Genomic DNA, 17495 nt, shown 5'->3' on the forward strand with positions numbered 1-17495 from the left:
GGACACAGATAGGGGTTTTTAATGTGGTCTTCCTGTTGGACATACAGTCTGAATTTGTCTTCGGTTCCAGGAGATGGAGACGGCCAGAGCCGCTGGTGTCTGTCCCAGGTCAAAGGAGCCGTAGATGATGATGTAGCTGAAGGTAAGACACACATGCTTTACTACCAAAATATTATAGTTACTACTGTAAAACCATAATACATCATCTTTCACTATCATTTTTGTAACCGTGCTGGATGCTATCCAAGATAACAAATCTGTAGTATTGTCTTTTTCTTTATCTTTTACCATCTTTGGTCCTGAAGTTTATGCATTTATCCATTTTGTTTTTCATTGTGCATTATGCATTGTGCAAACATTCTTATGGTCATGGAAACACATGAGCGAATTGGACAATTGTGATTTATATCCATGGAATATTTATGAAGATCTGTAACATGACAAGTTAAAGGGTGGGTTCGCCCAAAAATGAAATTTCTGTCAGTAATTATTCCACACCTGTAAGACTTTCAGAACACAAATTAAGATATTTTTGATGAAATCCGAAAGACAGAAATATAATCAACACTTTCAAGGTCCAGAAAGGTACTAAAGACATCGTTAAAACAGTCGACCTGACTGCAGCGGTTCAACCTTCATGTTATGAAGCGACGAGAATATTTTTTGTGTGCAAAAATAACGACTTTATTCAACAATCTCTTCTCTCCCGTCATTATCCTTACGCAGTAAGCACAGTGAAGGCTTCCGTGTTTACGTCCGAACGCCGGCTCGGTATTGGACAAAGCTGATCACGTGATCAGCACGACGCATGCGTGTGACGCTGACGCAGGAGCCGGCCAATATTGAGTCGGCGCTGGATGTAAACATCTTATGAGAATGACACAGAAGAGTTGATTAGTTAAATAAAGTCGTTAATTTTTAGTTTTTGCGCACAAAAAGTATTCTCGTCGCTTCATAAAATTAAGGTTAAACCACTGCAGTATGTAGTCACGTTGACTGTTTTAACAATGTCTTTAGTGCCTTTCTGGACCTTGAAAGTGTTGATTATATTGCTGTCTATAGATCAGTCAAATATTTAATTAAAAAATCCTAATTTGTGTTCTGAAGATGAACGGCAGTCGTGTGGAACGACATGAAGGTGAGTAATTAATGACAGAAATTTCATTTTTGGGTGAACTAACACTTTAAAATAATTGTTATATATAGACAGAGAGAGAGATTTGTATATAATTTTGCATTTATTATGAAACATTGTCAGCTACAAAGTGCCCTTTTGTGTGCTTTATTTGTCAAATAGAAAGCAATTCTGAATGTCATAAAACTTCAAAAGCTCTGAGAATAATGTTCTGTAACAGAAATTATTTAGTTGTGTTTCAGTTGATCTTTGGCTCTGACTTCATACTGGTTGTGTCAATATGTTTCATTATGTTCATATATATATATATATATATATATATATATATATGCATGTGTTATAAACATAAAGGATTTGTTCTCTGCTTTGAGTCAGAACATGGCACAGCCCAGCACCACACTGTTGCCCGTCACAATAATACGACAGACAGACAGAGAGAGAGAGAGATTGTTATTCTTAGGGAACGCAGGGATGGGGGGTTGTTGGATGGTACTGCGTGTGCAGATGCCTGAGATGCTTTTAATGCCAGGCTCCGCATGTGCCCGCCCACACACGCACAAATACAAGAGTCACTTATATTCTCAGAAACATTCAGAGAAACAATATGGTCTTATAGTTGTTCTCTTCAATAATTCATTATTGTGTATGTGTGTTGCAGCTGACATCATCTCTGCGGTGGAGTTCAATCATTCCGGGGAGCTTTTGGCCACAGGAGACCGGGGTGGAAGGATAGTGATCTTCCAGCAGGAACAAGAGGTGAGATGGATTACTGTTCATTACGCAGAACAATTAAAGGATGGAGCATAAATGGGCTTTTCGTGCTTGAAGTTGTTATTCAGAATGCAAAAGGAGGCCATATATTCAAACTTGGCACATGAGGACACAACATGCAGAACGTTATTGGTTCTCACATGTCTTGTGATCAATTACAACAGGCCTGGTTTGAATATGCAATATTGAAAGCTTCATTTATGGGTGGATTATATGTTATTTTAGCGTTACTTATAGGGGTGTAACGATACATTGTTATATCGGGATATCGTGATATATAAATGTTTTATCTAAAGCTCAGCTTACTTATTCATAAGGTATAATTCACCCAAAAATTAAATTCTGTCATCATTTACTCACCTTCATGTAGTTTCAAATCTATAAGATTTTTGTTCAACTTCCAAACACAAATGAAGATATTTTTTATGAAAACATGTATTTAAAGGTGCCATCAAATGTTTTTTTACAAGATGTAATATAAGTCTAAGGTGTCCCCTGAATGTGTCTGTGAAGTTTCAGCTCAAAATACCCCATAGATTTTTTTTTATTGCTTTTTTTAACTGCCTATTTTGGGGCATAATTAGAATTGCGGCGATTCAGGTTGCAGTCCCTTTAAATCGCACGCTCTCTGCCCCCGGAGCTCGCGCTTGCCTTAAACGGTGCCTAAACAAAGTTTACACAGTTAATATAACCCTCAAAATGGATCTTTACAAAGTGTTCGTCATGCATACTGCATGCATGCGTCGGATTATGTGAGTATTGTATACTGTTATATTGTTTACATTTGATTCTGAATGAATTTGAGGCTGTGATCCGTGGATAACGGCTAATGCTACACTGTTGGAGAGATTTATAAAGAATGAAGTTGTGTTTATGCATTATACAGACTACAAGTGTTTAAAAATGAAAATAGCGATGGCTCTTGTCTCCGTGAATACAGTAATAACCGATGGTAACTTTAACTACATTTAACAGTACATTAGCAGCATGCTAATGAAACATTTAGAAAGACAATTTACAAATATCACTAAAAATATCATGTTATCATTAGGGGTGTGACGAGATCTCATGTCACGAGATCTCGCGAGACTAAACTGTGACGAGATTTCTCGTCGAGGCGAAAAGTAGTCTCGTGAGGTTGCCATGACAGAGTGTTAGGATGATTAGGAAAGAATATGCCACCGCTACCTTTACATTAAGCCTCCACTGTCGTTTTGCTTTGTATTTGAATAAATAAAAAAAAAAACATTTAATTCAGTTGGATAACGGTCGCCGCCGCTCCATATTCACAGAGTTACGCGCGATCGCTGAAAGTGAAAGTACACATAAGCGCGCATATTTTTTTACAGTCTATGGCGCGCATTCAAACGCGATTTCAATACCCCGCATTTTGAAAGCGGCTCTCTGATGAATGCAAATATCTCACAATATGAAAGCTATTTTAGGCTGGGTAGTGTAGTTGTAACCATCTCTTAGCTCTGTATCAAAGAAAAATGTGGTCTTATTTGCACTTTGAATATTGAGAGAGTGTGATTATGGTTGCACTTATTGTAAAGTGTTACCATAAAAATGAATAACAGTTTTCTCTTAATCTTATTAAGCATAAACAGTAAGGTTTCATTTGTTAACATTAATTAATGCACTGTGAACTATCATGAACTAACAATGAATGACTATTTTTATTAACTAACATATTAGGCTAACTAACATAAAGATTAATAAATACTGTAGCAAATATATTGCTCATTGTTAGTTTATGTTGGTTAATACATTAATGTTAATAAATGAGACCTTATTGTAAAGTGTTAACATTTTTATTTATACTGTTTTTATTTCTATGATCAGTTTGTGGAAAGGAGTTCAGTTAGGAGGTCAAAAGTTGTAGAAGCTCATAAATCATGTACAGTAAGGCCTGAAGGGACTGAAATCACACAGAAGAGAAGTCAGTCAGTTGAGTTAGTGGCAAAACCTTTTAGAGTACTTGTTGTCTTTTACTGCATATGATAATTCATACTCAGAAAGTAGAACTGAAATGACATTCATTACAAGATGATTAGTTAAAACATTTCAAAAACACCTGCAGAATATTTTTTTTAGTCATGTATTTTGCCATTGAGGATTTCTTAAAAATAGTGTGTAAAAATCTTGTCTCGTCTCGTCTCGTGAACTCAATCTCGAGTCTCGTCTCGTCTCGTGAGATACCTGTTTCGTCACACCCCTAGTTATCATGGATCATGTCAGTTATTATTGCTCCATCTGCCATTTTTCGCTATTGTTCTTGCTTGCTTACCTAGTCTGATGATTCAGCTGTGCACAGATCCAGACGTTAATACTGGCTGCCCTTGTGTAATGCCTCGATCATGGGCTGGCATATGCAAATATTGGGGGCGTACATATTAATGATCCCGACTGTTACGTAACAGTCGGTGTTATGTTGAGATTCGCCTGTTCTTCAGAGGTCTTTTAAACAAATGAAATTTATATGAGAAGGAGGAAACAATGGAGTTTGAGACTCACTGTATGTCATTTTCATACTGAAAATTCAATTTTTAGTTCTAGGGCACCTTTAAAGTCCATTCCTCTAAAACTTAAAAGATCCCCAAAACAATGTCATAAAGGCATCGTAAAAATAATAAATTGAGTGGTCTAATCCAAATCCAAGTCTTCTGAAAGGGTTAGTTCACCCAAAAATGAAATTTCTGTCATTAATTACTCACCCTCATGTTGTTCCACACCTGTAAGACCTTCGTTCATCTTCAGAACACAAATCAAGATATTTTTGATGAAATCCAAGGTTTTTCTTATCCCCATAGAAAGCAATGTAATTACCATCATTCAAGGTCCAGAAAAGTAGTAAAAACATTGTTAAAATAGTCAACGTGACTAAAGTTGAACCACTGTAATGTTATGAAGCAACGAGAATACTTTTTGTGCACAAAAACCAAACAAAAAAAATGACTTTATTCAACAATTTCTTCTCTACCCTGTCAGTCTTGTACGCAGCTGATGCAGTGATCACAGTTCACCTCTTCCGTGTTTACGTCCGAACGCCGACTCATTATTGGCTGCCCCGCATGCTTCATGCTGCTCACGTGAACAGGCGTCGACCAATACCAAGTCGGCGTTAGGATCTAAACACGGAAGCGGTGAACTGTGTTCACTGCACCAATTTCGTCGCTTCATAACATTAAGGTTGAACCACTGTAGTCACGTTGACAATTTTAATGATGTTTTTACTACTCTTCTGGACCTTGAATATGGTAATTTCGTTGCTTTCTATTGAGGATTAAAAAAAAAAAAAAAACTTGGATTTCATCAAAGATATCTTCATTTGTGTTTTGAAGATGAACGAAGGTCTTACAGGTGTGGAACGACATGAGGGTGAGTAATTAATGACAGAAATGTAATTTTTGGGTGAACTAACCATTGAAGACACGATGGCTTTATATGATTTAAATGACGAGCATACTGTAGTAAACATGGACGTTCAAATGCTTGCATGATGCATAAAAACATATTGTAAATGCAGAATTTAAATCTTTGTGTGAACTAACCATTTAGAGTTTATGAATAGTCATCTTGACATGCTTTCTTGCTATTAGGACTGTGATTGATTGTTTTGATCATCTGAAGTGCATCATTTAAATTGAATCGTGATGTGAGTGTATCGTTAAACCCTTAGTTACTTATATACCTTTATATCCAGATCGTATTGGTTTATCTGGTGATAATAAAGCAGGCATCGCTGCAAAGGAGAATATTTGTTATCTTTAATATTTCAGAGTGTCAAATTCCACCCTCTAATCTCAGACCATTAATAAACTCTTATATTAATAACGTGGGGCAGATGGAATGGGATGAATGCCATGGAAATAAGTTACATGAAATAAATCCCAGTATAAGAAGAATGTTTTTTACTCATTTCAAATCTAGGTATGATCAAGTTTTTTTTCACTAGATGCCGTTTAGGTCATACAAGACTTGCATATGTTTATTTATTAAAAGGTGAAGAACCACCATTATGCTGTCTATGTCAAACTACATATTTTACTGGACTGCACTGTTTTTAATGTAAATGGACAAAGGCTTTATTCAGAGATGTTGAAAAAAAAAAAGTAATAATATATTTTGGAATTTCTAGTCTAGTATTAACCTTTAATGTCTTGTATAGCTTTTTGTTAATTGTATGACTTTTGTTGTTTGTTCTGTTTTCGTCATGAAGATAGCCTTGCTGCTGACATGGCGATAGATAGATAAATAAATAAATAAATAAATAAATATAAACACAGAAACGGGAGCACAGAGCACTGCTTGAGAATTTTGTTAATAAATTGGCTTCCCTGTTGAATCGCTACATTATATTTCTCAGCAAAAAGGGAAACATCGCTGTTTTTGAAGTAATTAAACTCACAGCTTCATTGATAGAGACGCAGGTATATCTTATTTTAAGAATGCTAGATCTCATAAGTCGTAGTTGACAAAAATAACCATCATTTTAACCCTTCCAGTCAAATTTACTGCTACAAACATCTGTGACAGATTTAACTTGGCTTGGAACCATGGTATAAGCAGGATAATCTGCGGCTAGCTGTGCATTACATAAGTTTTCTGCTCCACGTTGTGCATTAAAATCATGTAATGCACACCAGGCTGTGGTTTATCCCTTACATGTGATGTTTCTGTGTCCAGAGTAAAAACCTGCCGCAGTGCCATGCGGAGTATAACGTCTACAGCACGTTCCAGAGTCACGAGCCGGAGTTCGACTATCTGAAGAGTCTGGAAATTGAGGAAAAGATCAACAAGATCCGCTGGCTTCCTCAGAAAAATGCTGCACACTTCTTGTTGTCAACAAACGGTGAGCTAACAAATGTTCATTTAACAAAACTTAATTTCCCAAGATAACATTTCTCATTTTCATAAAAGGGTTAGTTCACCCAAAAATGAAAATGATGTCATTAATGACTCACCCTCATGTCGTTCCAAACCCGTAAGACCTCCGTTCATCTTCAGAACACAGTTTAAGATATTTTAGATTTAGTCTGAGAGCTTTCTGTCCCTCCATTGAAAGTGTATGTACGGTAGACTGTCCATGTCCAGAAATGTAATAAAAACATCATCAAAGTAGTCCATGTGACATCAGTGGGTTAGTTAGAATTTGTTGAAGCATCTAAAATACATTTTGGTCCAAAAATAACAAAAACTACAACTTCATTCAGCATTGTATTCTCTTCTGGGTCTGTTGTATATCCGCTATCACTCCACAGTGAAAGCGTTTACGGCGACTGGCATCCAGCTTATTGGTGCATTCCCGCCCCCTTCTGCTCGGACAGTGATGATGATGACATGTTATCCGGTGCGCCCAAGCTTCGTTTACAGTCTGAGGGAGACGCACGCTGTATTCAAGCTATTCTACATTGTTTGTATTTTGGTATTGCTATATTTTTTAAAATGGTGCGTAAGTGTGCATGTCGCGGATGTCCTAATCGCGTCACTGTCCGGAGCAGAAGGGGGCGGTAATGCACCAATAAGCTGGATGCCAACCGCCATAAAACAGGAAAGAAGAAGAAGCAGCAGCATCACTGTGGAGTGAAAGTGGATATACAACAGACCCGGAAGAGAAGACAATGCTGAATAAAGTCGTAGTTTTTGTTATTTTTGGACCAAAATGTATTTTCGATGCTTCAAAAACTTCTAACTAACCCACTGATGTCACATGGACTACTTTGATGATGTTTTTATTACCTTTCTGGACATGGACAGTCTACCGTACGTACATTTTCAATGGAGGGACAGAAAGCTCTCGGACTAAATCTAAAATATCTTAAACTGTGTTCTGAAGATGAACGGAGGTCTTACGGGTTTGGAACGACATGAGGGTGAGTCATTAATGACATCATTTTCATTTTTGGGTGAACTAACCCTTTAATGTTTTTCATCTAATATTTATTTTCTATTTTATTTTCACTTTAGTTCAATTACCGAAAATTATTTTAGTTAAATGAAATGACTGTTCTCTAATGGAGTTTGTTGATTATTCAATGCTCTGTTGTTTTATTGCATGCAGATAAAACCATCAAGCTCTGGAAAATCAGTGAACGAGACAAGAGACCGGAGGGGTATAACCTCAAAGAAGAGGATGGCCGTTACAGGCATCCGTCATCGCTCACAACACTACGGGTGTGTAGATGCATACACTCTCTCAGGACTATGTTAATGTGTTAACAACACCATTCGAGTAACACGCTTTGCTCCGCACAGGTTCCAGTGTTCCAGCCGATGGATCTGATGGTGGAGGCGAGTCCACGGCGCGTGTACGCCAACGCTCACACCTACCACATCAACTCCATCTCAGTCAACAGCGACAACGAGACATATCTCTCCGCCGATGACCTCCGGATCAACCTATGGCACCTGGACTTCACCGACCGAAGCTTCAGTATCCTATTTATACATTTTTGTTTATTCGTACTACAGTCTATAAGATATTTTTTTTTTTTTTTTTGAAATAAGTCTCTTCTGCTCACCAAGACTGCATGTACATATATTTCTTCAAAGATGCATTAAAATCAGTAATATTGGGAAATATTATTACGATTTAAAATAACTGCTTTCTATTTTAATATATTGTAAAATGTCATTTATTCCTGTGATCAAAGCTGAATTTTTAGCATCATAACTTCAGTCTTCGGTGTCACATGATCCTTCAGAAATCATTCTATTTCCAGGCCTGTAAAGGTTTTGGGATAATAAATAAACCCAGAAAGGTTTGGAAAAGTCATGGAAATTTGTTTCAAAATATTTATGTAGAATATATGTTTAAGTGATAATATTGGTTAAAGGTGCCATCGAACGTTTTTTTTACAAGATGTAATATAAGTCTAAGGTGTCCCCTGAATGTGTCTGTGAAGTTTCAGCTCAAAATACCCCATAGATTATTTTTAATTAATTTTTTTAACTGCCTATTTTGGGGCATAATTAGAAATGCGCCGATTCAGGCTGCGGCCCCTTTAATTGCTCACGCTCTCCGCCCCCCCAGAGCTCTCAACTCTATCATTGCATAAACAAAGTTCACACAGCTAATATAACCCTCAAAATGGATCTTTACAAAGTGTTCGTCATGAATGCTGCATGCATGCGTCGGATTATGTGAGTATTGTATACTGTTATATTGTTTACATTTGATTCTGAATGAGTTTGATAGTGCTCCGTGGCTAAAGCTAACATTACACACTGTTGGAGAGATTTATAAAGAATGAAGTTGTGTTTATGAATTATACAGACTGCAAGTGTTTAAAAAATTCAAATAACGACAGTCTTGTCTCCGTGAATACAGTAAGAAACGATGGTAACTTTAACCACATTTAACAGTACATTAGCAACAAGCTAACAAAACATTTAGAAAGATAATTTACAAATATCACTAAAAATATCATGATATCATGGATCATGTCAGTTATTATTGCTCCATCTGCCATTTTTTGCTATTGTTCTTGCTTGCTTACCTAGTCTGATGATTCAGCTGTGCACAGATCCAGACGTTAATACTGGCTGCCCTTGTGTAATGCCTTGAACATGGGCTGGCATATGCAAATATTGGGGTCGTACATATTAATGATCCCGCCTGTTACGTAACAGTCAGTGTTATGTTGAGATTCTCCTGTTCTTCGGAGGTCTTTTAAACAAATGAGATTTACACAAGAAGGAGGAAGCAATGGTGTTTGAGACTCACTGTATGTTATTTCCATGTACTGAACTCTTATTTAACTATGCCAAGGTAAATTCAATTTTTAATTCTAGGGCACCTTTAAACAAACTACAATACTTAATGTTCATTCAATCCATCCGACTGTGGCATTCCATCAGATTTTGTTTTGCAGTGTTGAGCATTATAATCAATCGCACACGTTTCTGTTGAGCTTATGAATGTAATGGCCAATCAGAAGAGTTCAGATTAGTCATCGCTGAAATGAAGAGCTTTGTTCAGTGCACACGCTCTCTGTAATACATTTTTTCAGGATTCTTTGGATGAATAGAAAGTTCAACAGAACAGCATTTGTTTGAAATGGAAATCTTTTGTAACAATGTTTTAATTCATCCTTACAAAATAAAAGTATTAATTTCTTAGGAAAAATCTTACTGACCCCAAACTTTTGAAAGGAAGTGTAATTATATTACATGACATTAATGTTGAATGTTTCTTCATATTATACACTGTTTACTGAAGTTTAGCCCTTAACCACTATCTCAGACATTGTTGATATCAAGCCGGCCAACATGGAGGAGCTGACGGAGGTGATCACGGCTTCAGAGTTTCACCCGCTCCAGTGCAACACGTTTGTGTACGGCAGCAGCAAGGGCTCAGTGCGCCTGTGTGACATGAGGGCGTCCGCTCTGTGTGACCAACACTCAAAATGTTCGTTTCTGAACTTTCACTCCTTCACTTGCTTTTCATTGATCGAGCAGTAAACCTTTCAGAACCTCTCAAGCTGCACGTAACTCATTTATCGTGTGTTTCTGTGTAGTGTTTGAGGAACCCGAGGACCCCAGCACAAGGTCCTTCTTCTCTGAAATCATCTCATCCATCTCAGACGTCAAGTTCAGTCACAGCGGCCGATACATGATGACCAGAGATTATCTGACCCTCAAGATCTGGGACCTTCACATGGAGAGTCGGCCGGTGGAAATTTACCAGGTAGGCATGAAACGATCATGAATTTTGTGCTGACGATTAATTGTCATGCAAATAATTGCGATTTCATGATTTAAATCTGTTTTGTTCAAGTCACAGTGTAAGCCTAATACATTTATATGATTTTTTTTACATATATAATATAATATAATATAATATAATATGATGATTCAAATTTAAACTGCACAATTATCTCAAATAATTGGGATTAGATTGAATAACCATGATCAGATGATTAATCAATAATCACTACAGGCATATTACTGTTTCTGTCACTATGGGACATTTTTTGCTGTAAAAAATGTAGTAATAAGCCATATTGCTTTGGTGTACCAAACCAGACATACACTTGGAAGAAATAATTTAAGCAATCGTTGATCTAAAAAGTATCACGTTGTTCCAAATCTGTATGACAAACTTCTGTGGGACACTTTAGCAGAAATTAAGAACGTCCTGCGTTTATTCCTGCAATTAATGTAGACTGATTTCAAATTTAGAAAAGTCTCTTATGGTAAAAAAAAATGGTCTGTGTGCTAAAATTCAAGTTCAAGTCATACCTTGTTTGAGAAATAGGCCAAAAATTAAATGTTCCCTCATTATCTTGATATCCATTCTCTTTGACATCTTCATGAAAAGTAGCAATGCCCAGTTTGTGAACCAATTGTTCTTTTGAATTGGATCTTTGTAAAAGATTTAATCAGTTGATCCATTTCACAAAACATTAGTCTGAGTGATTTGTTCTCGAATCGTGCTGATCCAGACTCCATCCACTTGCAGCAGTTAATGACTCCCTGGATTATTTGGGAGTAGCAACTTAAAGGGATAGTTCACCTAAAAATGACAGTTCTGAAATCATTTACTCAAGTCAGTGGGCTTCGTCAACTGTTTGGTTACCGACATTCTTCAAAATATCATATTTTGTGTTCAGCAAAAGAAAGAAATTCATACAGGTTTGAAACAACTTGAGGGTGAGCAAATGATGACAGCATTTCCATTTTTGAGTGAACTATCCCTTTAAATCAAAGCTATTTTATGAATAGAATAATTGTAATATGAATTGCTTTTTTAATATAATTGTGTTCTTTTTAACCTTAAATGCTCAGAAAGAAAGTTGAGGTTTGGAACCACATAAATGGTCCTTTTCATTTTGTGTGAACAAACAAAATGGTGATTTGGCAAGATTGACCACTAGGTGGCATTAGGAATTTATTTCTTGTCCATATTTATATAGTGATGATTTTGCATTGCATGAAAGTATTATTTTTCCATAACGTGTTTTTAGCTATATATAATATTCAGAATATATAAGAGTATGTGATATTCAGCAGTAAATAAAGTAGGAGAAGCCATCGGGATTTAGTTGGATTATGAAAAGTTGGCTTATGATGCACTACATTAATGATATATTTTAATTACTGTAATTATAAAGTCTGAGGTTTTTTACATTGTATTCAGAATTTGTTTGCATGCCAATAGTCATGATGATTCCAAAATTAATTGCATGACCAACTGTTATGCAATTCTTATTTTTCAATTAATCATGTATTAAGATATTGTAAATTGTGATAATTATAGTCAACATGAGATGCATATGTACAGCTAACGTTAACATGATTTATTACTCATTTAATTTAGATAAAATATTTGTGCTTTTTATATAGAAATGTAATAAAATCTGTGAATAAATTCATAAAGTGAGCACTTATAAATGTATATGATAGCAACAAGCAGAAACAATAAGCAGTTTTTAAAGTCACCAAGAAATCAAAATTGGCTGTTTTATTTATGGAATATTGCAGTATTTATTATGATCTATCCATGCACACAATTACTCATTATAATATGCACTTCATGCGTCATTTATTTTATTTAAATCCATGTGCCTTGTAAACTTTAATCAAAATAAGTTCCCCTCTTGCAACATCTCTTCTCTTCTCTGATGACTTGTTTACTGGCGTGAGGGCGGGGCAACCTGTCACTCACATGAGATCCACCAGTAGCAAACCACAACCATCCAATCAATTCCCCATGAACAAAGCTTTTTTTTTTTTCTTGATCTTGGATATACGCCACAATAGGGAAGCAAAGACTATCACAACTTCTGTTTCATGCTGACTTTAAAGAGTTAGTTCACCCAAAAAAACTGTCATTAATTACTCACCCTCATGTCGTTCCACACCCTTTAATACTTTTGTTCATCTTCAGAACACAAATGAGGATCTTTTTGATGAAACCTGTGAGATTTCTGTCCTTCCATGGACAGCTACGCAACTGACAATTTGACACTACAAAAAGTTCATAAAAAGATCGTAAAACTAATCCATACGAATTGAGTGGTTTAGTCCAAATTTTTTCAAGAGACTTGATTGCTTTATATGATGAACAGATTGAATTTAGGCTTTAATTCACATGTAAGCATTCACGCAACACATTTGAGTTTTGATCTTGCTTGTCATTCAGGTTCGGTTGAACTTCTGTTTGTTCACTTAGCAATGTTTATATGTGAATAAAAGCCTAAATTAAATCTGTTCATCATGTAAAGCGATTGAGTTTCTTCCAAAAATTTGGACTAAACCACTTAATTCATATGGATTAGTTTTACAGGGCTCAACGCTAATGATTTTTTTCTACTGGCCCGGTCGGGCCAGTGGTTCAAATATTTACTTGCCCCACCAAAATTTTCACTGGCCCCACAACAAAAAATCAATAAAAGTAAAAGACTAGAAAATGGGTCTATAAAATAAGCATAGTTATTGTTTTTGTTGTCTTTGTTTATATTTAACCTAAAAAAATAAGGTTATGACAACAAAAGCTACTAGATATAAGTTAAAGTAATAAAATATTAACAAATAATCAAATTACAAGTAATAGCACAAATAAATACAACAGAACAAACATATAAATGAAATAAATGGTGTTTTCAAGCTTTTCATGTAGGTTTAAACAGGAGATTTTCAGGTACATAAATTGTAACCTCATGTATAACTATATAACTGTACAATAGATTAAACTTTATTACAGTTAATCAGTCAAAAGCAGTTACAGTTGCATAAAAATGTTTTTAATGTTGAAAATATAAAATGTTAAGTACTGTTATTTGAAATTATTTAAAAAAAAAATGAACACTTTAAATGTGTAATTAAACCCGTCAGTAGGTGGCAGCGAATCACTGTTAATGAGCAAATCATTGAGATTCAACCGATTCATTCAAACGGCTGATTCATTCAGGAAGTGTTGCTCAGAGACACAAAACAATGCTGTGAACTTTGGAACTATTTTAGTAGGCGAAATAGAGCGAAACAGGCGATTTGGTGTCTTAAACATAAGTCACTTGATATGAAGTGCTTGTTCATTAAACTGTACGCTGAATAAAATCAATATCAGATTTGTAATCATGTTAATATTTGGATGTCGCTCTTTGTGTAATATTGGTTAACTATATTAAATTATATGAATATAAAAGGAATATATACTGGGGCATTTTTGCCCCTTATCTTGAATTCTGGGGGTATTATAAAGGCATTTTAATAGACTAAATCACGCAGTGTGCACTCTAAAAATGCACGCACACTAGTATAACCTTCCAGACTATGCCATGTAGTGCATACGTGCGCTCAATGGGTGTGTTTTTGTAAAGTGAGGGACATACACGATAATATCAAATTGTTAAATCAACAATTATGATATCATAGACGATATATAACGCACACCCGACAGCACTGGCCCGGTCGGGCAAGTGACCGTTCCGTCTACTGTACCGAGCGTCGTTCACACTGGTCCCAGGCCATCGGGCAGTCCTTATTGTCGAGCCCTTTTTTGCGATCTCTTTATGAACTTTTTGAAGTGTCAAAGTATCAATTGCTTGGCCTGTCAATGGAGGGACAGAAATCTCTCAGATTTCATCAAAAATATCTTCATTTGTGTTCCGAAGATGAACGAAAGTCAGGTTTGGAATGACATGAGGGTGAGTACATAAAGACAGAATTTTCATTTTTGGGTGAATCTTTATTGCGATTTACCCAGTTAAATTAAAGAGCTTCTTGGTGTAATTATACAACATTCATTTTATGGCTCTGATTACCCAGTGTGCACTGATTTAAAGACAGTGACACTGTAAATGTTGAGGAACCAAGTCATAAACAAGCTTTCCTTGCTGTCCTGTCCTTATATCAGAAGCATGTACGTTTCATCAGCGTGTTGTGACTTTGATCTCTCTCTCTCTCTCGTCAGGTTCATGGTTATCTCAGGAGTAAGCTGTGCTCTCTCTACGAGAACGACTGCATCTTTGATAAGTTTGAGTGCTGCTGGAGGGGCGACGACAGGTGAGGAGATGCTCTGAGATGACTCATATTCTCCCACACATTCTTTTAATGACCGAAGCACCTTCAGTTAATGATAAAGGCAAACACAAAGTAAACCTTGAACAGGCATGAGCTGTGTGTGCTCCCAGCCGTATCACTGTGACCAGAGAGGTTTATCAGACTCGAGCTTTATCTTTGACTAACAGAGCGCTCACAAATACAGACACACAACAATGTTTCAGAAACTTCCTCAATTTGAGCTAAAGTACATGTAACTACATTATATAGAATATTTACAACATATATGCAACATGTGTAATAATGACACTGTAAAATAAAGTGTTAACGTCTTTTTTATTGTTAGTTGAAAGAAATATTTATTCAGCAGTGATGCATTAAATTGCTCAAAAGTGACAGTAAAGACGTTCATAATGTTACAAAAAAAGATTTCTATTTTGAACTTTCTACTCATCAAAGAATCTTGAAAAAATCAACATTGATAATAATAATAAATGTTTCTTGAGCAGCAAATCAGCATATTAGAATGATTTCTGAAGGATCATGTGACACTGAAGACTGGAGTAATGATGCTGAAATTTCAGCTTTGATCACAGGAATAAATTACATTTTACAATTATAATGTTTTTGTTTTGTTTTTTGTATTCATTTTTATAAATTCTGCCTGGATGAGAATAAACATTAAAACATGTAAAAAGAAAAAAAAAAAACATTAAATCTTACCGACCCTAAACATTTGAACGGTAATGTAATAAAACTCAAAGGCAGTAATAAATGGAGTGAATGAAATTAAACCATTAATTCACATTTGAAATCAAAATTGTTAAAATATTTTTACCTCTGTTTATTTATTGAAAAACATGGATCTAGATTAAATTTAATAGATACATTTAGCTAATAATAGGTTGTTTTGTTTGTTGTTTGTTTTTTGTTTTTTTGCCCAAAAAAAGACTTTTTGTTTTTTTCTTATAAAAGAAGAAATCTGCCTAATTTTCTCCTTATTTTTCATCTCTCCATTTTCAGTGAGGTCATGACGGGGTCCTATAACAACTTCTTCCGGATGTTTGATCGCGACGGCCAGCGCGACGCGACCCTCGAGGCCACGTGGGAGAACGGCTCCCCCGGCTGCCCACTCAAGACCTGGCGCGTGAGCGCGGGGAGCAGACGCAAGAGGAACGAGATCGGCGTGGACTGCCTGGACTTCAGCAGAAAGATCCTCTACACCTCCTGGCATCCTCAGGATAACATTGTTGCCTTGGCGACAGTCAATAACCTTTACATATTCCAGGAGAAACTGAATTAGGAATTTCAAACTGCTTCGTCTCCATTCCTAGCTCCAGGAGTTAGGCGGGATACATGCTAATCTAGTATCCAAGCACAACCTCTCTCCTGAAACTCATAGTCTTAATATTAACCACTGTAGTACACGAAAACCTTTGGATTATACTATTACGTTAATTGATACACTGTAGGCCGGAGGAAGGGATTTTTAGTTGTATTACTGTATTTGTTTTTTTTTATTTTGCACATTGTTGATCTGTCCGTTTTAGCTTTAATCAGAAACCCCACGCACTGCTGGGTTATTTTTCCACGTCTCGAACACGCAACCAAACTGACCTGCGAGAATCCTGTTTAATAAGTTTGCATAATCATGATTAACACTGAATCAGTTGTACAAAACCTCATGCTCTGATCGCTCCCTTCTGGCCTGGTGCAACAGGACGTTTCCTTCACCAAACGCTCGGTCTAATGCCTGACATTCATCCACAAGTGCAATTGACTTGAAGTTGCAGGGTTCCCAAATAGCTACATTATTCCCTACATTAAGTCCCTAATGGATACAACTAATTGTGGCATTAATTTTATGCAATATCTTAGTCTTTGTGGGGAGGGAGACTTTTTATCAGTCTCTTTTTAATAGGGACACAAATATTTTAAGTCTTAAGTAAATGTTTGTGCAGATGTGCATGTTTTATAATGTCTTATGATTTTCGGCATCTTACGATGTGTGTGTGGTTTTATTTGCAGCTTTTTAATACAGAATGGTTCCTATGAGGTAAAGAATGCTCTAGATATTTTTATATAAATTTTCGAAAAATCTAAATCATGTCCTTGACAGTATTCAGTGTATAAATGCAGTCATGTGACTGTCTTTGAGCTGTTGATTGGTGCAGAATGATTCTGTATAATGGAGTGCGTTTACACAGAAATCAGGCCTGCTGTATATGAACAAACCCGGAAATATGTTCCCTTTATCTTAATAGTTGTAAAACCCAAATGTAAAATAAAACTTAATTTTAAGACTGAGAACTAAACTTTGTGGGCTCATTTTTCCATTTGGAGGTCAGTAAAAGAAAGTGTCATTTCATTATAAAGCAGGTAAGAGAAGATTATACAGAGCAGAATCACTTTTCTTTAAACTTCTGCCCCATATTTGGGTTAGCAGGAACAAATAGGACATCCTGAAATGAATCTGTGCCTGAGCTATTTTAGGAGTTGGTGATCGGTGAGCCTAAGTAACGGGTCATTATGGCAGTACATATTATGTTGTCTTATAATTTTTATATAGGCTGTCGTTGAA

At 36.1% G+C, this 17495-nt stretch overlaps 1 protein-coding gene across 1 annotated transcript; it reads left to right on the top strand.

The window, feature by feature from the left end:
- Nucleotides 1–8: 8 nt before the first annotated feature.
- On the top strand, nucleotides 9–17224 carry ppp2r2aa (protein phosphatase 2, regulatory subunit B, alpha a). Its single transcript, XM_048210891.1, has 9 exons — nucleotides 9–142; nucleotides 1794–1891; nucleotides 6596–6761; nucleotides 7971–8083; nucleotides 8165–8342; nucleotides 10155–10319; nucleotides 10429–10598; nucleotides 14826–14917; nucleotides 15938–17224. The coding sequence occupies exons 1-9, from the start codon at nucleotides 22–24 to the stop codon at nucleotides 16215–16217; spliced, it is 1383 nt and encodes a 460-aa protein (XP_048066848.1). The 5' UTR covers nucleotides 9–21; the 3' UTR covers nucleotides 16218–17224.
- The last annotated feature ends 271 nt before the right edge of the window (nucleotides 17225–17495 follow it).

This window comes from Megalobrama amblycephala, linkage group LG12 (genome assembly GCF_018812025.1).
Source record: "Megalobrama amblycephala isolate DHTTF-2021 linkage group LG12, ASM1881202v1, whole genome shotgun sequence".
Lineage (NCBI taxonomy): Eukaryota > Metazoa > Chordata > Actinopteri > Cypriniformes > Xenocyprididae > Megalobrama > Megalobrama amblycephala.